Genomic DNA, 22780 nt, shown 5'->3' with positions numbered 1-22780 from the left:
TCCAGGTCAATGACGTCAAAGAAGAGGACTTGGCTCAGTTTCTATGAAAAGTACAAAGATTAATATTTTCTTTTGGAGATATAATTATCCATTATTAAAACAACGAATTTACATTACGAATATTTTATTTTTAAACAGAAAGTTTAATGTGAAAATAATTTTCCGTTAAACGAGATTAATTCCAGCACAATTATATTTTACTTATTACAAAATTGTATGTTTTAAAAAAAAAATCATTTATCGTCCTTTAAGCTCTAATACATTTGTATCTTAATTATGTTTTTTAGATTTATTATTAGAATTTTCATTATTATAATGACAAAATTTCTTTAAAAAAAATCATAACAATTATTAATATCGTCAATGTTAAAAACAGATTGAAAAAGAAAATTTACTTTTGGCATAACATTCTTGACAACTCTTCTAAAATGTCGTTTTTGATTTTATATATAATAAATCGCAATTTTAACATTCAAAAACATGCAATGTAACGAGTAATTTTAATATTATTACGGTTTTTCGACAATACGTCATTTAAAATTGTATAAAAATATACGATACAAAGGTAAAAATCTTTTATTCGTTGTGCGTTGTCGTTGCGTCTTACATTAATACTTACATTATTTATTTCTATATTTACAGAAAATTAACTTACATTAGCATAAATTAATATAAACTAGTAAGTACTCTGCACAAAATGTCACAACACTAATCACTAATTTCATTAACTGAGGTCAGTTGATTCTTAGCTCAGATCTTGATATATTGGATCACAGATTTTCAGACATAATTATTTAACTTTTCATAATAATATAAATTAAGAATATTATTAATTACAAAGACTGAAATAAATGAAGAAAGTTTAAAAGTCAACAGTCACACAAATGTCCACCTGTGATCTTTGGTTGATTCTCCAGAATTGTCGCTGAGTTTTCGAGTTTTCGATCGTTTAATGCAGTCTTCTTCGTTAAAGTGACCATGATCAAAGATCACGAAAATACAATAAGGTATATAAAATTCTAAGTAATCTCATAAATAAATGCCTTATCTAATATACAATCTACTTAAATAATTTGTACAATAAATCTGAATGATTTCACAGATTCTTCTGGTGAGATTAGTAATTATAATAGACATATTACCATAAAAATAATTATAGACACAAAATAAATAATATGATAAATTATTAAAAAATATTCGACCACAGTCTTTAGACGTGAAATTGTAACAAAAAAAAAATATTGATAATGACAATATAAGAAGAACGTCTTTAAAATAGGAACACGCGAGATAAACATATACGATGGTTTTTTTTAATTGGTATTTGGTCTATACATTAAGAATTAAAAGAACTGTACTTTTCAACAATGAATCACAATATAGAAGCACTAGTGTCACTCTATGGAATGATTTCAGTATCATTTCGGACTTATACAATACACTTCAGATACTAGCACTTCTAACACGCATGAAGTTAGCCTCAAGCCTCACTAATAACCACAATTTATTGACAAATCTTAAACTTACAATCCACGTAATACTTTTTTAAGATATTAACGTAATCCAGTAATGTGAATCTTTAAACATGTTTACATATCGAATAATAAGTGATACATACAGCTTAAAGCTATTCGTTATATCCCAGATTTTTCGATAATGCAGCAACCCGACATCCGTTTGCTTTTCGTGTCACAACGTGTCGTTGCTGGCAAGACTGGTATTTCACTACATCCGTTAATGACGAGATGAATCACTTTCATGTCCAGAGTCTCTTCCGTTTTCTCTCGGAGAGGCGCGGTGCTCTCTTTCGTCTCTATGACGATCCCTTCGGTCGCGCTCCCGCGATCTCTCCCTATCCCTATCCCTATCCCTGTCCCGGTCGCGATCCCTGTCGCGATCTCGATCTCTATCGTCATCGCGATCCCTTCGACGATCATAGTAGTGGTAGGAACGTCGGGACTTTCTGTCGCTTGGAGTTACCACTTCTACTTTAATATTTGCTGTGGCAGTTACCTGCAAATATACAAATTTTATAGTATTATTTAAATTTAGAAAATTTATGATATAAAAGCGTTAAAAAATTAAATTAAGAAGTACAATTTAAAAGTAATAAAAAGCGTACCTTAGTTGTAATAGCACCACCATGCGATGACTTCGTTGGCGTCGACCGTCCTGAAGCAGAGTCACTACCATTGTACGTTGTCGTTTCGACTACTACCTCTGGTTGAACCACTATCGACTGCATGGAGGATTGTACGGAATGGGCGGAGCTATGCCAGCTCGAGGGTTCTTCGGTAATGGTGGTGAGCGATGGAGCGCAGGGTCTCGGTGCAGATTTGCTGTTTCTACTGGACTTATCACCGCCACCCGAGCCAGAGCTCGATTTACGAGGATGGATAGGAGATGATTTGGGCGACGGAGTCGATAGACGCTCTGGATGTTCTAGCGGTCGTACCTGTAACAAAGTAATACTTAAATTATTTATGATCGAAAACATCAAACCTTGCAATTATAGATATATGTCTGTCACGATTAAAAAAATACTAAAAGAAGAACAAACCTCAGCGGCCGGTCCCAATATGGATAAAACAATAGGGAAGAAAAGAAGTCCGTCCACAAGTCCCAATAGCACAAGCGCCAGCAATAATCTCAGAAATAATCTGGCGACAAAACCGAACTCGCTGGCGGCCAACATGGAGGCTGCCAACGCCGCCGCCAGTGCGCCGTGCACTACTGGCGCCAGCACCGACTCCACCGCTAGTGATGCGCGACGACGTTTGCAACCTATCGATGTAACGAATGCCTGAGGACAATGGGATAATATTATTATTGTGATTTTTACACAAGAAGAAGAAACATGACATGTACTATTGAAAACATCACAATTTATAATCAAAACATTAATGATACTTACCAAACACAAATGAACGGTGAAATGCACGCCACGTCCGACTGCCAACACGAGAAGTACAGCCGGCATCGCTGACAGCTTCACGCCCAACAGGGCCATCATACCTAGCAGTTGCAGCACCAATGTTGCCAGTGATAATGTAACCAAAACTGCGGCCCATGCGTTCAACAACAGCACCATTACCGCCTAAAAAAAATTCGAAGATAATAGAATACATGTATAATGCTCATCACAATTGTTTTCGTAGTAAAGTATAAAATTTTAAAGGATAATGTGAATTAATACTTACAATAAAAACAGCAGCCAAAGCACAAGCCAAAGCCAATAGCAAAGATGTCCTCAAATACAAATACTGTTCCCAAAAAAGGAATGGTATACCAGAAGGAAAGTTTGGTAAACCCTTCGCTTCATATTTCAAACATAAGTCTCGCACAGATCTAATTAACGCTTTAATGCTATCAGTATCACTTAGTCCGGACAGATAGAATGGCAACTGAGTGTAAATTAACGGCGATGACTTCTTTATTTCTAAATGTACATCCTCTGGGGAATGGATCCATCTTTGAGGTTGAGGTTTAAGATTCCCTTGTGAAGCTCCATAAGCCAATGCGTCATTCGTAGCCCAAGCAGATAGGTAATTATAAAATGCTTTTGGATTTATAATTCCATCTTTGTCAACTAATCTGTGTCCTGCTGTAATGAGGGACTTGTCGATTGGATTGTCGACATGACCAGTCTGTACCATAAGTTTATAAGCCAATATTCCTTCATCGCTTGCGTTCTTGCACCAATACTCTTGTGTTATACAACCATTGGCGACTTCTTTATCGAAAGCAACTTGTAAGTCTAATAACCAATCACGGAACAAACCCAACCAAAATTTCGTAAGACCACCGTTATCATTTTTAATTATATTGGGTATTCTGACGAACTGATCGTGATATTCATATAACAGCTTCTGATTAGTTGGATATTCAAAATCACCCTGTGTAACAGCGTACATGTTATAAAAGCCAAAATATTTTTCCTGTCGAGATAAAAATTCGTGCTCATCCGTGTTTTCCGGTACGATATCCGTCAAATCCAATCCATCCTTAACCTTTGTGGCTCCCCAAACACTAGTTAGGATAACTGCTATTAATGCTAACATAGAAGTGACCTGAAAGAAAAAGGTATTATTAGAAAATTAAAGACAAAAGACTCTTAGCAAAAAATAGAAATATCAAAAATAAAAAGGGTTTTTGGATTTTAAAAGAATAGTACCTTAACAGCGGGGCGCATGATAAATGGCGCGTACTGGTTTTTAGCCCACTTGGTGAGCGAAACGCTTAAGCAGCAAGTTTTGGTCACCACGCCTGTCACATCTGGGTCGAGGGGCTGTCTCGTAGTGTCGATTCTATGATTCTAGAAATACGTAAGGTAATATTATTATTATTGCATTATATTTTAATTATTAATTATTCTAAATTATCTTGCAACATAAAAAGTAACAATTTACTTAGACATTATCTATATTATCTAAGTAAGTTATTACTTTTTTGTGATAGGTTAGATTATAGGATTTTTAAATTTCGTATAAGTTACCTTCTCGTTTTTTCTAGATGTCGATTTAATTCGGTCTGGAATTTTCTTCCTCGGTAGTGGGCTTTCAGGCATCAAACAACATAAAAGATCAGCCCTTGCAGCTGATCTACGTCGAAGATCTAACGAGATCATGGCAGGAAAAACCAGCAACATTGATCCCAAATTGAAGAGTAGAAGAATTGCCGCCTAAAATATAAAGGTTTTAATTGAACCAAATGATTTATTACTTTAAATTAAATATTATATAAATTACAATAATACATTTCCGTTATTTTATTAGACATTACCTGAAGACAAAACACCCGGAACGCTGGAATAGGTAAAAGAGCTGCAGCCAAAAATGCCATCACGTTGCACAAAGATGCTAAAAGCACACTTAAGCCACTCTTTTTTAACACGAGTCCAGTCCTTTCCTCTCGAGGTACATCACCCGCTTGTTCCACGTATGTATGAGTGAGAAGGAACATATCTTGAACTCCTAACCCGAGTGCTAGAAATGGTACTATCTGAGTACTAGAAGCGTTGAACGGTATTCCTGTAAAATTTAATAGTATAAATAATAATTTATCATTTGATCTTTTATATTGTAATTTTTACGCAATTTATAAAAAAAAATTAAAGAAAATAGTAAAAGTAAAATTAAAAAAAATCACCTAACAAAGCACAAAATCCTAAGCCAGCGGCAACAGTGATGGATAGAAGTAAAACGCCGGCAATACCCACGCCTGCTTGTGAACGAATTGGATCCCGCCATTGTATTAAGGTAACGGCAACATAAATTAACTGAAAATAAAACTCAAATAAAAATAACCTTTCAAAAACAAATAAACTAAAAAATATATTATCATCGGAGAAAAATATATTTACCATAAACATATAGCCTAAAATAATATTCTTCAGCGACACCTCGGAGAATTTCCCAAGGATATCATTAAGTGTCGATGTGGAGAACGGGTAGAAACTATAAGCCGATGATACTGATCCTGAGGTAGTCATTTTTCTCACTTCCTAGAAACATATGAATTACAGTCATTACTATGTAAGCCTATTAGCTACTCTCGAGTCGAACAAAAATGGAAGTCATTAAAGAGGCATTAAATCAAAAGTTAAAAAGATTCTTACGGCCGCAAACTTTCTCTGCCAGGCATCCAGTACAGCAGCTGCCTTCTCTTGATTCCAGCCAATTTGGTGTACTTTATAATGATCGGCCCAGTACTCGTACATCTCTCTCTCGCCCATTAACTGAACCACAGTCTGTAAGGCGCGTGCGCTTCGGAGAGCCGACGTCGAGTTTCTTGTAGCTCCTCCCACGATTAATTGTTCCGGCCAGTGCATGTAAGCTGCCGCAAAGCCGTAACATCCGTGTGATAGCTCTGCCGCTACGTCTGGAATCTATAAAAGACGCTTACTTTAATAAAAATGTTACAGGTATCCAAACGGGTACAAATCAATTCCAACAATTCGTGAACAAAGCGTAACACAAAATTTACGATTACGTGGAACTTTTCATTTGGACCAGTATTATTGATATAATAGTGTCATTGTGACGGATGGAGCCGGCAAACGAGGCCTATTGAAGCGTACATAATGCGCCCGTATAATACGGAGGTCCGACCGCGCGGGCGCAGGAACAATGCGCGCCCGTTCGGTGCCGCAGTCCTTCGCCGAACGTGGGTGGCACCGCCTTGCCTCGTGCACAAAAACGCACCCTACCCACTCGGCCGGGCTCTGAATGCACTATTCGTATAACTTAATGATGGAAATGCTTCAATACTTTAAGAACAAACGAGATTTTATAGCCGTCCAAAATATATCGTCAATAAAAATACTAATGACTAAAATGTCTCCTTGCGATAAGTGTATGTTTTTAGGCGTTAAATTATTACAGCAATTTAAATGTTTCGTAGTGAACTTTCTCGAAGCCGAATACGCAGGCCGTCGCGTCCGGGGCAGGTAGTCGCACCATCTGCCGGGCGGCGACCGCTTTCATCCTGCCTTATTACCGTTTCCAAAAATATTTTATTATAATGGAGAGTATTTAAACATTATGCAGTCGCCACGATAAAATTACTTTATTTGTCGCGATGAGATACGGATTTTATTTATATGCCAGTAAAACAGCCGTAAATTGAACTCTTCATAAAAGAACCGGGAGTTTTAATGTGTTCCTAATGTGAGTCTCACGCAACCGTAACTAATGAATTGTACATCTCAATCATTGTTTTGTGTAAAAAAACGCCGGTAATTTATGACCTATAAGGTAATGGCAAACCCAGAGCTTCTTTAATTACTTGAAAAAAAGTACAATAACATAATAATGCAATACATCATGTTTACATGCTGTTTAAAAAAACTTATGAATGACATTATTTTATTTTTATTTTGGTACCTACATTTCCTTTTCCTCTTAGCTCACATATATTAAATAAATACTTACGTGACCAGACTTTTTGTTGGGGGCCGTAGATGGACAATGTGGGTCGGTGGGGTCTAGGCACGGCTTCTTCATGTAGGCGGAAGTGATGCCGGCTCTCTTCATGTACGCCTCCATTGTGCTCAGAGGAAATTGAAACTTTAATTTTTTCACTTCTTCTAAAACTTCCAACGGATTTAAATGTGTCCATTGTAGTTTATGTTTGAGATGTCTGAAAAAATATAAGTTACTTATTACATTGCGTCCTTTCGCCCGTCGACGTCGTCTTATAATAATGAATTAATCAAGCAACTCGTTTCTTATTCTGTTATATAAACAAACTCGTTTATCAAACATCAAAATACAAGTTAAGAACACTATAAACGATATAAATAATAATAATATCAGTTAACATTAAATACTTACGGCACAAAAATAGGGTAATCCGGACCAAGTAACTTGGAGCCTTCCCAAAAACAATCAAGAGGAGTAATGATTGCGCAAGGAATGACGTTGTCGATGATCGACTCTATGTGGTGATAACCCTCGAAGTCTGGTATGCTTGGACTGTAACACAGGTCTTTGAGATGCCACTCGATATCGTACATGTGAATCGTCACCCGAGTCGCAGCGTGTACCACCTGTGAGCAAAACAATACTAGTAAAAAATACTGAGCAATGTTCTGTAATACCTACATGCATATGATTTTACTGGCAGTAGAAGCCATTACATAGAAAACAGTGGATGAGGAATAATTGTCATTTTTATATTGAACTTGGTGTATGAGAATCTTATAGTTATTAACAAAGTTAGAATCAAAAGCCCGTTGTTTGTAGAACAATCCGATAGCAAGTTCTATACTATAATGTAATATGTAACAATATAATTTTTCCTAATAAATCTACAATACTTGATAAATGTTACAAACCTTTAGGTGTTCAAGTAACGCGCCTGCGTGTAGCAACGAAACGTCTGGATCTTTGGCCGTTTGTATTACAAGTTGATGAGTTGACGAATCCGCCTCGCCTAGAGCTTGGGCTGTATATTTTAACTCCGCTTCTAACCTTCCACCCTCTAAAACAATAAAATAATATTAAGTTTAGACATTTTTTTAAATCTTATAACTTAATCAACTTTAAATAAAATATATCAAGATAATTAGTCATCGAACTGTCTTGACCTCACAAGAATCGTCTATCTAGCCAATTTATCTACGATTTTTCATTAGAGATCTCATTTATGTATCAATGATTTAATGGTTGGGATCAACGACACTAGTAATACTAAAACAAGTAGATGTCACAGCGCCGTCAAACCTATAAAATTTAATGCCTCAGTAAATATTTACGGACCGTCTAGTCCTAAATAGAGACATTTGATAATTTGAATGATAAACATTTTCGAATTAAAAACCAAAACTAATTTCCAATGGATTTATACTAATTCATAAAATAATACGATACGTAATATTGAAAAATTAAAACAAATAATTTATATGAATATATGATTCCAATACAATAAATAATTAGCAAATAACAATAAAAACAGATCTTGTAACGAAAATACTGACCCGAATCATCATGCAAATACATTGCACCGATCTTTAAAAAAAAAAAATTCTGATTGGACAGATTTTAACTCGTGACCCTCAGATCGAATACTATAATATGTGTCTGTGCTATATATACCTCATATATAGCACAATGCACAGGCATTCTACAAATAATCATCAAAGCAAATAGCAGTGATTATTCGCATTTAAGATCAACAGTATGAATTAAGTTAATGTTTTTTTTTTCAGCAGATGCCGAGAGCGGGTCGGTCACATTGGTTCATTAAATTGTCACTTAATGCGATACTCGTTACATTCGGACATCTTAATTTATTTATTCATGCTTCTTACTCCTTACGTATCAGATAATGGCCGATGACTTTAATTAACATAAACGTGAATAGAAATCTTTGTGTGTATCGGACGGACGCTTTAGTGTAAGGAATTCAATATGCACAGTTACAACGTAGTTAAGATACTTTTTAATATCCCCGACAGTTAGTTTGAATTAAGCTCCGATAGATTTTACCCGAGTTGGTTTTTGTATCATTTTTAAAAAATACAGATTTTTAAAAACTATGATTGTCTTCTTGTGATTTTTAATTGTGAATATTGAATATGACGTATGGCATAGACGTTAGTTATTTGAGGACTAGAACGTAAGGTATTTTTTATTTTTAAAAGAACATCCCCAATATGAAATGTATTCCGAACGAAGCGGGAGGATAAAGCTAGTTGTAAAAAAATATTTTAACGGAAAAAAAAGATCGGATTGACAAAAAATGCTTTCTAATTTTAACTTATCCCATCAACACCTTGAGCCTGACAGTGTCGACACATTTGTTATAGGGGCGGGAAAGAGATGTGATAGTTAACACGACTGATTTATAGAAAACGAAACAGGCAACCATTGGCTGAATGCCAACTAATTAAAAGTATGTAAAAAATACGTCACTTAAATATACATAATAAAAACATAAAATTTAGGTATGTCATGTCCATAGTCATATTATGAAATTAAAAAGCGCAGCTTGATTTCTAATAATATTATATGTCTAATTTTAATCTTCTGGTTTAAATCTCGCGTATATTAGTATATTAGTTTAGTAGTAACCTCATTTGTTAGTTTACATAAACGTGGACAGTTCAATCACTATATATAATGCTATGAAAAACTAAAGTTAACGCGTACGTTACCTCAAATAACAATAAGCCGAAATCACAATTTTCTTCCAATGTAAAGTTCTTAATACTACATTTTTTAGTAAAAAAAATAGAAACATTTTTGTATTTCAAATTAATGTTAAAGCATACAGAAAGACAGCTACCTCTGTCAACAGTTCACTGTACTTTATCAAAGGACGTCACAAGGATGGATTCCAATTAACACCCGGCCACACGGCACTGATTTATAGCACGGCTTGCTGCATTTTTTGCTTTAAATGAGACACGCTAGGTGTTAGAATAAATAAAAACACTAATTCTGTAACATTATTATAATAGAACTTGGATTTAACTATTTCATAGGATTTGATTTTGATGATTTTACCCTCTCATAAATATTCAATTATATTTAACATATAATTAGTTTAGAATATACGTATCGATGCTATGTAATACATCGGTCTAAAGAAGATATATGAATATAGAACAAGAATACATTGTAAAACAAGGCCGGTTCAACTTTGTAATATATTTTCTCCCCTCGAGTGCTTACAGAGTTCGTTCTACGCTAAGTGTGTTTAAAAATGTTTTACTAGGAATGAACATTTGTGCGCATTTGAGACATGTATTCTGTCTCACGAATGTTCTACGTGTAACGGAGGCAGTTAACGCCTTCACACTGCACACAAGGAATACCATTTATTTTTGTCGCTAATTTATGGCGGAGCTGTCGACGAGAATCTTCGTGAATTAAATTAAAAGAGAGTAAGAAAACATTTACATTCGTTTCGTTTACCCGATAACGCGAGTGAGACCGATAACACTCTACTGATATTATTAATGTTATAAGTAGTTTATATTGAAATGAAACTTGTTGCTTAGATCGAGTATGCTACATTCCAATTTACGCTTACCGGAACATACTTTAAATAAATTACTAAGAAACTATACTTCGCGGTAACCATCTTACGAAAAATTTATCGCCAATGTAATCGCAATAAGTGTCTCTAACAATTAAATAAATCTAAGCTATATATTTTAATCTCTTTGTAATTCGCAGAACACTCTATATGTAAATTAACCAAAAGCACCGAGGGATAAAAACATGATTGACGCTTCCAAACTTTTTGTGTGTCTATGTGGCAAATGAAAATAAAAAATGACAATTTATAATCGTACCGAACGGATGGTACGTATTGTGCTATTAAATAAACTATAATACGATGGTTCGAAAGCCACTCATGTAGTATTTGGATGAAAGCCTAGTCGTTCAAGCTAAACATAGATGACTCCACGACTCCCGGATATTAGGGATTATCATAAAGCTAGTGGAATGAAATCGAGCGTGTTGCGCCCGCACAAGGCGTCTCTATTTTAACACCTACCGAGCCGTGGGCGCGATTTACAACACGCATGCCACTCCAAGCTATTGACATTATATCATTATATAATGATAGATTTAAGTGCCTAATTTTATAACTAATAAGTTTTATGCTTATAATTCTGAATTTATAAGTTGAAAATAAAAACTAAAATCTATTAAGTTTCTGTAAGTCAAATGTTTAAAGTGTCTGATTTCTAGCGATTCTATGTTTCCACATTATACTGGTGTGTTAAATGACAGATACAATGGCTGTCATACAAATAACGTAGCCCGCAAGCCATATCTTAGTGTTTACAACTAAGGTACCTAGAGGTTTAACATCTTCGAATGCGTAACGAAATAATAACAAAACTTGTGGTTGGACACAATGTCTCGCGATTCCTGTAATACTAACTAAATCTCTAAATGTATTCTGGCCACAGTCAATGCGAATGTCAGGTCTTTCATTACATTCTCAGTGCGTGCGCGCCGATAATGACAACATTTCTACTCGATGCGGTAGCGAACGATCAGCGCGGTCGATCGCAATGAATGACGTCCCGGCGGAGTGCGCGGTGCGGGAGGGAGCGGTACGTGCGCTCGCGCATGTGGTTGTGGCCACCCGCGCGCGCTGCGCGTAGCCCGTGTGGTCCTCCTCCGTCCCGCGCAGCCCCGCCGAGCCCTCTATGCAAATTAGCCAGTGTAGACAACAGATGGATAGCGGAATAAACAACCGTGTCCTTTTCAGAAGATTGTGGCCAGTAAACAAGCATAAAAATAGAAAAATATTGCAACAATAATTTCTAAATCATATGGTCGAGTACCGAGTTGCTTTCAGAATGTTTAATCGAAATATTTTGAAAACGAGTTTCACTGTACAAACTTACTCTTAAATTTGAACTATAAAATTATATGTATCGAAGATTCGTGTACTATTTAAACTCCGATAATGACTGGAATCTAGTTTGTAAACAAAAAAACATTAACGTTAGGTTAGGTTAACATCAGGAATTACGAAGAATTCCTTAAGTTGTTCGTAAATGTACTTCGTAATGACTACATTTTTAATCGATAATATTAATGGTTGGCTTCGGTTTTAATAGATACATATGTTAATATGTAAACTTACATACATTACATACATATGTAAAATTACATATGTTAAAATGTAAATATTAAAACCATATAAACCATTTTTATAATACATAACTTGCTTAATATTATACATTTCATAATAGCTATCTCTATATAACGAATTAAATTGATTACATCTTTAAAGTAACCTTAAGTTTTAAACCTTTATTTTCATTACAAGATTATAACCCTACTTAAAGTTGAATTTTCGACTGGTCGTGGTAAAAATTGGAAGGAACCAGCCAGTTTAAACTGATCCGTGTCATGGTTTATATTCGTCGATGGGGAAGAGACGTCTCAATCTCGCGGGGGTTCAACAACTGCTGTAACTTTCGACCGTTGTATCGTTCGAGACGCAGCACGACGTCTGAACACAAAAGCGAGTCGGACAATCAAATCTCCATTTTTTGTGACTCGATAGATGTGTTATACATTTTTTGTTTTATTGGTCGTAATTTCACGTGGAGATATTTATGAGCGGCCGCGGGCCACCTAATTAAGTTGTTATGTGACTTCAGGACCTTTAGTATTGTTTAACACAACATGCGGCGTTGTACGACGATAAGGCTTTGTGAGACCGATAGCATTGAATGTTTGTTATTTGGACGGTAGCCGATAATATCATACATTATAAATCGTTTTATTTATATCGTGATGAACATTTCCAATGGTTTGTTTATTCGAATGTTCTTTTAATCAGATGGTATCAAGAAAAGATATGTAGTTCATATAGAAACGGAAATATTAGCAGAGTTATAAAACATTTAAGTTGCTATATTGCTTTCAAGAAACATTGAAGGGCTCGCGTCGCGACAGGTGCGTCAATAAATTCGCCAACTTCCTTTAGCAAGTATGCATTTTTTGCTTGCGAGTGAAATTTTAATGGAAACATTACTTTTAATGATATCAGAGCAAAATGTAAGCAATAAATTACAGATTACAAACATTTCAATTTGTTTTCTAAATAAAACTCAATTCTTTTCATAATTATTAAAATAATCCTCATGTTTATTTAAAGCAACTTAATTTGTTGAATTTAGTTTTATTTGGCGAAATAACAGTTAACATAAATTAATCAGTCCGTTGTGATAGAATCTTACGATCTTTTTATTGTAACTGTAAAATTTTCTGGCATAACGTTAAAGCAAAGTCACATTTTATCATAAACTACTCTTCTTTCATGAAAAAAGACGTGTTGTGTACACAGGAATAATGTCACTTGACCGATAAAACGAATATAATACACACACACACACGCACACAAACGCTTGTGTAAATAAATCAGGTCGATCCCGTAATATATTACTTTTGGCCACCAATGCTCAATCGAATGTTAATTGTATCTTATTTTAACAGTCATGTGATCAAGGCCAGGCCTTGCATGGAACACAATGGGCGAGGAGGCGAGCGAATAAAATTTTACAACACATTATTTTATCTGAAGTGATAAAGCCGGCTCGTTACAACAACCCTTTAGTATCTCGTACAAGATACATGTTAATGTAAAACGCTATAAATACTGAGTATTTGTAAATTCCTAAAAGTGAGATAAACAGCAGAAACTTTAATTATCTGCTAGTGGAGGTTCGCCTTATATTCATTAATGGTACAGTCACCTTAAACACCTTTAGTAAGGATTAAAATTTAGTATCGATGAAATAAGGAAAATTTTACTAAAGAACATTACATTTACAGTAATAATTTGAAGCTTTCACTAAATGTAATATTTTTGAAATTATAATGAAAGAGTATTAACAATAATTGTTACCCAAACGTGACAATTTCAATGCTTCCTACTTGTTAACTATCTGTTACAACATGCTAAACTAACGCGTTACATATCTACCCGTTATTTGCTAGCGGCTAATATATTGACTCGTATAAATATTGTAATATATGACGTAATACCCGCATAGGATGTACATCCTCTTTGAAGTACTAAAGTTCCGGATTTTACGGATATACATGGTCCTAATTAAAAACCTATCCTAGCTTCCGTTTTGAAAAAAAAAAGTTTAAAAAAAAAATCCATACTATTAGTAGTTGCTCTTTTTTAATTTAAGTTTGTTATAACTGCCGTTTTGTTTAACTTTCGATAACTATTTACGTATAACTTGGAGACCGGTTAGATAAGACAAATATAAAGGCACGGATACCTGTCCTAACTATTTATGAGAGAATTTTACGAGTTGACAGCCGACCACCCAATGAACTCAATAAACAACGCACGGCCAGCAATAAATTGCCAATAAAACGTTAGAATGATATTGTAAATCCATTTCGCAAAGAGAACAAGATAATTACAAAATTTCATCATAGTTACACAATCGCATCAACAACATGAATTGAATTTTCGTTATTTTATTTTTACTTAACGTGGTCGTTTTATTTTTTGTTAAACATAAGAATTAATACAAAAAAATAATTTGGATAAAACGTTTCAAAGTTTCTTTATAAGAAAAAGAAATGACATTTCTATAATTCAATAATATGTACATTGTACATCCTTATTTCTAAGACACCTTTAAATTGCTAATTACGAGTGACAATTACGCTTAAACTTTATGATTTCAACGTCCCAAACATCCTGTTCATGTGTATCAAAGACGTCCCGTGCACGCAACTACACACGTTTCGACCATTAAATAGCTACTATCTACAATTATACATTTGGTCGAGCTATACTCGGTGCAATAAAGATAAATTTCAAATATAATGACAATACCGAATGAACCGGACACATGTAGCCATTAAATAAATGTTTAAAGAATTTAAATTTGCCATGTTTCTCGTATATGGGGTCTAATATAGCGCGGCGCGCTCTGTAGTCGCGGTCAAATGCCGCGCACGTCCGCGAGAGACGGAAGCGGCTCGGCTCAGACATGCCCTTAGCCCGCTGTTCGTAGCCGTTGCATTGGTATTCATAGAGATGCGCAATGTGCTACAATGTGTTTATCTGATGTACTTTTACGGTTTTTAGATCGTAGGCAGACGATAATGGCGTATAGTCGGTCAAGAGTTGAATAATTACGATCCACATTTAACGTACCTTGAACCCAAAGTTGATCGACTCTCGTATGTATTTGAGCAGATTTGAGGCCTACGCAGAATGTAGACAGAACGAGGATGGCAACGAAGAGGACTTTTCCTGCGTCCCCTTGAAGGAAGCAACCCAAAATAAACAACTGTTCTTGAAGCCACGCTCGGATCCACAGTGAGGTCCTTCCTCCTTCGATGTTACCCTGCAAAGAAAAATACAATATTATTAACTTTTCAATATACTTTTTTGAGAACAACATAGCCAATTGTATTATTATTTATGTATTATCCATTATAGATAGATTTATTTTTAAACACATACATTTATATGACTCGTTCGTACAACATTTAAACAGTAGCTCGTATTTTTATCACTAAAATCAACATTTGGAGTCAATCATTACACCGATAGCTTTGGCGGAAGATATAATGGCAGTCAAGTTTTTAACCATCGAAATAATTTCCAGTTGATTGTGATTAATGAGAGATGCGGGCGGGCCCCGGCGGCGAATACGTGGCGCCATGAAGCGGTCACGCCGACCACGAGACTAACTTAGGCCCTACACACATGAGACTGCAAGTTACACTATGTATAAAACATTAAACTTCATATTGAAAATAAACTCTGCTACTATTAACTGCTCGTGTGTCTAGGCTCCGCGTAATTATAAAAATACATATAAAACACGGATATTACAAAATAAGTGTTTAATGATTTTTTTTTACGACAATTAATTTGAGAATATCTGAAAAACCATTATGAATTTATTAATACACCTGTACAAGGTATATCTTTGTGGAATACAGTGGAACTAAATAATAAAATGTATATTATATTTAATTTATTTTATACAAAACATATTTTTAAAATATTATTTTAATTTGCGTTTATGTTATCTGTGTAGTCTACCTTACGTATTACAATGTAGCGGGTTTTGTAATATGAAACATGACATAAACGATTATCGATAGGTGAACGTAACGCATTCCTTGAGAAAAAACTTATTAGATATATTTTTTATAAGACTTTGCACTATAGTTATTTAATAATATCGATAAGAATACTTCTCTTATTATTGGATTTATTTGAACTGTCTGTACCAACAATACTATAAAACTGTATAACATTAAACAGAACGTAAGTCATGCCTACAATGTTACTACGAATGTAAATATTTTATACAGTAAGTACTTTAATAATGTAAAAAAATTTAGTGTAATATTATGCAGAACAAAATGAAGATCACACGGGGATAATTTGAATATAAGTATGTTGAAGTATTCTTATTTTATTTTGGCTATAAATTAAGCAATCAAGTAGGTTAGTGTAAATTTATGGAGGCATGATGTTTGCCAGGTAACTGTTAAAAAAAAGATAAGACCCGTCCGACAACTTCAGAAAAACGTGCGTAAAATATTTATGTCTTAAAACTTTGACCATAAAAAATTGTCTATGTATATAATTATTTTTTTAACAAAATCCTATACTAAAATTATCATTATTTATTACCTAAAACGTAATTTAAAACGAAGCTACTTTTTGTGCCTATTACCTTAACCATACTACGTAAAACCTTTAAATTTTCCGAAATAAGGTGATATCGATATGACTTTACTACACAAACAGTAAGGTTAATAAAGTAAGTAGGAAAGGTATCTTAAAAATTCGTATTTGGATATACTTGTTTTAATGTTGTTACATCATTTTGTAAGTATTTTCGTATTTTATCTTATTTTGAAATCATTCGTTATTTTTGCTGTTTTACTAAAAACAACCAAAATAATTTATTTTGAATGTATTTCTTAGGATGAATGAAGAATAAATCAGACAAGTCACAGTGGGTGGGCGTGACGTCACAGGCGGAATGCGCCCGCGCTGCCCGCACCGCGGCCCACGTGGAGTAAGCAATAGTATCGCTATCGCCATCCACTAATCTTTAAAACAATATTATAACGTGATTATACCCTTTGTTCTACCGTATATATACATATTTTAAAATGTAAATTTTGCTAATAAAAAAAAACAACTTTCCTAAACTGTAATCGGCTATTGTAACTAGAATTTGAGTAATTTTTGGATAAACTAATCTCGCAATATCTACGCTGACGTAAGCGCTACGACATTAGTTCATGTTTGCGATCTGTAGTACAGTCGCGCCGGAGACACTTCCTGTAGATAACAGATCAGGTCATCGTAAGCACGTTCTCACGTCTGCCGGCGCCCGAGCCGTCGCTCTGATAAATCTCTCTTAACATTGAAACCTCTCTCACAACACAACATGTAAATACACAAGATAAGACGTAACGACGTGTTTCCGGCAATTGTGCCTGTGCGCTCTCGTTCTGTTCTCGTATTATTGAATATCAACATGTACGGCTTTCTGCATATTCCACTGACTATTAATACACAATTGATGCAAACAGTATTCTTTATCGTGTCACAGGAAACGGTTTGAAGATAAATTTAGACTACATCCTGATGATATGCTGCCCGCCGGCCGACTTTGTCTCTTATCGTGGGTCGAGCTCATTCTAACTATCTATTTGATACTGCTGAGTAAGACGCTCGGTAATTGTTGTTATAATTTATTTTAGGCATTATCGCCCTGCCTGCTTCCAGTGGGTACTTTAAGATATCTTTATTACTTTTAAAAAGTATAATTAAACATTGACTCATTGTTGTCATTCCACCTCTCACCCGGCTGTCATTTGACCGATCTCGGTAGTGAGTCTGGATAATGGGTGTAAAATGGTTACTACGAATATAAAACCATAAGACTTAGGTAATATTATCAATCTCTTGAAATTTTCTTTTTCTTTTCTCGTTATGTAAAAAAAAATATTTGAGGAAACTTGAAAGTGCTGAATATATTTTTCAGTTTAAGCTAAACTAATGGTTTCCAAAAATCTTCATACCAGTAACAATATTATTGATTTTTATTTTCTCTTATTACAAATAATAAGATGTGCATTTTAAACTGCGCAAATAATTAATTAATATTTTTTTCATATCGTAACCAAAAAAATACGAACAAGGACATGAAATCGTCAATTGAACCGTTTTGAATGTCAATGACATGTTCATGACTTCGTAATTTTGGATTATTTTTATAGCTGATATTGAAGTCAACGACACTATCCAACTAATAAAACATTGCAATTATAACTCGACAAAGAAACGAAATAATTTATTATTTTATATTTTAACCAATCCTTACATCGACAAACGGATATGAAATGTAATTACCTTATTCTAACCTTATTCAAACGAGAGTTCTTCTTTACTATACTTAGTATTGAATTAAAATAATATAACTGTGCATGCAAGGAAAATGCCCATTACCTAATCTATTTTATATAAAATTCACGAAGAAAACTCAAGATCAGATAGAGAATGATTTATAGAATTCCCATAATGAGTAAAGTATGACATGCTTCAATTTTATTTCATGATTTAGTTTTACATATTGCGAAGGTTAAGTATAAGGAAGTTTGTTTGTGAAGGCTGAGAAATTAATCTAAAATAAAGAAGATATAGACGGCATGAGTGAAATGAAGATGTTTCATTTCATATGTCATTTCATCAAAATTTACGGAGAGCCTATCTCTAAAGGTCGTATCTGTATTTGCTTGGACTTCCAAGAAATATAGTATTTGTTTTGTATACATATTATTTAAAAAAAAATATTACGAAAATAAGGAATCAAATATGTGTATTTTATTGATGTATTCATTTAGGAAACAGACCACACAAAAAGTCCGCATAATGTAAAAAATATACTAATTTAAATAATTTTGTATTTAATAGTAAACAAGTTAACTTAAAATCAATAGGGTTTTTACTTTTGATGTAAATTGCTACTTATTTTAAACGTCTCCATAAAAAAAAATTGAGAGACCGCCGATATTGAGCGATGGAAATATCAATTCCTAAGCGGAAATGTTATAATCAATAAAATCGAGAAAGTTATCCGTTCCAACTCAGGTGAAGCGAAACCGGTCTAAACGACCATATGACGTTCGTTTTACTGGTAAAGCACTAGGTTACTAGAAAACGTTTTAGTAAAAACGTGCACCCGTTTTCATTTTAGCTTTATCGTTTACCTTAAAATACAAACATTGCGGTACTTTTTGACGTTTTATTATATATATACTTGTAATTTGGTTAGAAACGATCGTGTCTCGTAATTAGGTGTTTAATTTTCAGTTATTCATTTATAAAGTTTATCGTAATTTTTTTAATACCTACTAAAAACTTATTTTAAATAATACAAAAACAATGCGTTTGAATGGATTTTACGACGATACAAAGTACAGCCAGCGTAAGATTTCAAACTGAATTTGAAGCGAAACTCATTTTAAAATTAAAATCTAAATGATAATTTCAACGCTCCTAACTAAAATAAGTCTGACAATTTACGTAGTGGAAGATTCACACTATTTATATATAAAGACAAGATTTACTGCTAACATGCTTAAGAAGCGATCAATCTCTATTATATATTGTGGTACCAAAATATCGAGTGACGTTGTCATTGTATGTATTTACCACGCATACATTCGTAGTATTTCATAATCTAAATGAGACATTTTTCATTTATACACCTTTTACAAGAATTACCAGACTAACATAAGCGTTCAATGTTCTATTAACGGTTACCGTAATTATTAAATATTCACTAAAAGAAAAAAACGATAAATAGACATTATCAAAACGAGAAATATGTGTCTAGGCAGAGGAATGGACATATGGCAAATTACTGGATCGGAAGCAAGGGGTAATGATGGGGAAAAATGACAATGTTCAGTCATGTGTACAAGCCACGTGTTGCGTTCACTGAGCACCGAGCTGGTTATCATCAAAATGAATCGCCGCTGTAATTCAACACTTGTGGTTGACGCAAATTGTTCGAATTCCGTGCGGTTTGTCCTAATTTCATAAATAAAAAAAATTACTCGCGCAAATGGAATAACATCTCAACTCTGAGGAAACATCTGGCAACTTTCCCCGAATTTAATTACATATGGTTTTTGAATCCGAGCGGTAATCAATCTTATGTCGTACGTATATTATAACGTAGTCGATGATTGTAAATTTTTCTGAATGTCAGTGAAAACGTCAATTAGACATTTACTATGGAAAGGCCTACTTATTCAATCAGACATGCTCTTATATCATAATCAATAATCCCTTCCAGAGACAGATTAGTTGATTATCTATTTTATTTTTAAAGAAAATACCCAGAAGGCCGATGCACATTTGAAAATCGTGGGTGTTGTAACAATCATTTATAGGTTTCCAGCGCAGCTGCCGACCGCCGGTGCACGCAATGTTTGGAGAAAGATAAAATATACAAAATAGTGTTAGTTGAAAAGAGATGAAAGACAACTTTTAAAGAAAAGGAAAGCGACACGTCTTTTGTCGAGTACGAAAGGGATGCGTGATCGGAAACCACAAGATGTCTCAATTCCACGAGCCGAACGCTGTGCGGTCCCACCAGATATACATTTTTTTAGAAGTGCATTCTTTATTTTAAAAAGTTAACAAGAAATCGGTAAATATTATAAAATTGTTTAAAATATTGTAAAGTTTTACTCATCAAAAAACACGAAATATAAAATATTTTTATGTACCTTTCTATACAATATTTTATACAAAATAACACATTTTTATAGCAAAAGATAGTACTTTTCAAAATCATATATTTTAATATATAAAAGTAGGTACACAAAAATATTTAAAAAATCTTAATATTTTAAATGCCTATATTATCTCTCCTAACAGAGTGATCAGTGAGCGGCATTCTCCGCGTTGATGTCTCTATCGGCGCCGCTGGCTGCGCGTGCGCAGCCCCGCGCCTTTCCTGCTGTGCCTTAATTGCTTCATCTCGCATACAACCGATTTACATTATACCTACCCATATTATTATTCAGTACATTATCATTAAAGTACAGCTGTTTTGGCTGCTCAATCTGATATTATAAAACTTTAGTCTTTTATACAGTTAAATTGTGTAAAAAATCTGATTATTATTAAATATAAAACGAAAGCATACAATATTTTATAATATACGGTCTAATGTAAATAAAAATCAAATAATTATTCATATAACTATTTGCACGGAACTGATAAAATGAAGACCCCCCAGAAACTCGAGGCCTTCTGAGAAAACACTACCTCCCTCGACAATGTCGTTGTATGTGAGATAGACCATCAACTACTAATTTAAACTACATATTCATTTTATTTTATGTTTTATTTGTTTTGTTCTTTAACACTTTGTTTATCGCCTTATTTCTATTATTTAGATTGTTTGTTCTGTTACTAATTTAAGCACAATTAAAGCAGTTTTCGCTATATAGTCGAATATTTTGCAAATTTAGTTTACTACTTGATGCTGATAATGTTATGCTGTAATTTACTGAGATAAAATACTTCCCCTCAAATTTATGTTCGTTATCAATGACATTTCTTTGCGTAAAGGCCTTTAAAGTACGCGCGGCCTTGATAGTACGCACGATTATCACTAGCCGGCGCCACAGCTCCGCGCTGCCGCGTTCTTAAACGAATTGACATTCGGAGAAAAACAATCACACGTGCAATATGACAATCGTAATTTGACACTCATACTTTCAGATAAGTAATGTACACTTCACCTTTTCGAGTTCAGAGAGAGCTAGTGCGGCGTCCACCCAACTGGTACGTATATAAAGATCAGCACTGTGGCGCGCCTCGGTGGCGCAGGGGCTCTCGTGTGCAGCCGTTATCCGAGGATTCGAAGGAGCCTCGGAATCGGGAGCCACCATGATCTCGGGGCCAGACTTGTCACCAATATCCTCATGAAGACGGCCGGAATCCGTCTGGCGGCGCACGCTGTCATATCACTCGCCGCCACATAACCACACACTTGTACACCCGAATTCTTCACTTCTGTTTATCACTAACCGAATGAAACACGGAACAATATAGTTTCGATAACTTTGTAATGCCGTAACAACGTCTCGACACTGGCGCGACCCGAGCAGCACTGAATCAAACGCTAGCTGGATACATGTACTGAATGTTTGTTGAGCCGCCATCATTATTTGGGCGATTATGTTGCCTCTCTTGGGTACGGAATCGGCCGATCGTCGCCGAGAATAACCGAAGCTCCAGCCAGAAGACCACACACGTAAATACGTCTATCTCGCTTTACTTTTGAGAGGAGGGGATGTGACGCAGTAAAATAAAAGCATTGAATGAAACTGCATGCGAGAGCTTCACGATAACTTACGCTTAGTACGTTACACGTATTACTATTTTATACAAACACTCTAGACCTTGTACACTACAATTAAATATAAACCAGATAATTACTTAATTGTAACGCTACTATCGATCAAAAATATGTTTAGTCTTAGCAATTTAAGTCATCAAATCCTTACATTTACCAAACGAAGTGAGCGTTTGCTAGTTCAATATTTTCTCTGTGTACAAATAATAAAGACGGATCAAACATTTCGGACGCACCATATTATTTTGTTTACAGAGTTTTCTTAGTAAAAAGTCGAACGATCGCGCCCCCGGCAGGGCGGCGGACTGGTCCTTTGAAGTTACCGACATAAAACGCCGCCGGCGG

At 34.6% G+C, this 22780-nt stretch overlaps 1 protein-coding gene across 1 annotated transcript; it reads right to left on the bottom strand.

Annotated features, from left to right (window-relative positions):
* Positions 1–553: 553 nt before the first annotated feature.
* Positions 554–22227, bottom strand: LOC113401987 (protein patched). The gene is made up of 16 exons (XM_026642078.2): positions 21819–22227; positions 15172–15364; positions 7838–7983; positions 7335–7549; positions 6933–7140; positions 5618–5887; positions 5363–5503; positions 5149–5278; positions 4783–5030; positions 4496–4681; positions 4175–4315; positions 3201–4070; positions 2915–3097; positions 2561–2803; positions 2123–2455; positions 554–2013 (listed from the first exon to the last, which is right to left on the bottom strand). Exons 1-16 carry the CDS (start codon positions 21966–21968, stop codon positions 1735–1737), a joined length of 3936 nt encoding a protein of 1311 aa, XP_026497863.2. The 5' UTR covers positions 21969–22227; the 3' UTR covers positions 554–1734.
* Between the last annotated feature and the right edge of the window lie 553 nt (positions 22228–22780).

This window comes from Vanessa tameamea, chromosome 2 (assembly GCF_037043105.1).
Source record: "Vanessa tameamea isolate UH-Manoa-2023 chromosome 2, ilVanTame1 primary haplotype, whole genome shotgun sequence".
NCBI classification, from domain to species: Eukaryota; Metazoa; Arthropoda; class Insecta; order Lepidoptera; family Nymphalidae; genus Vanessa; species Vanessa tameamea.
The sequence above is the reverse complement of the archived record's forward strand: the minus strand, read 5'-3'. Positions and strand labels throughout refer to the sequence as shown.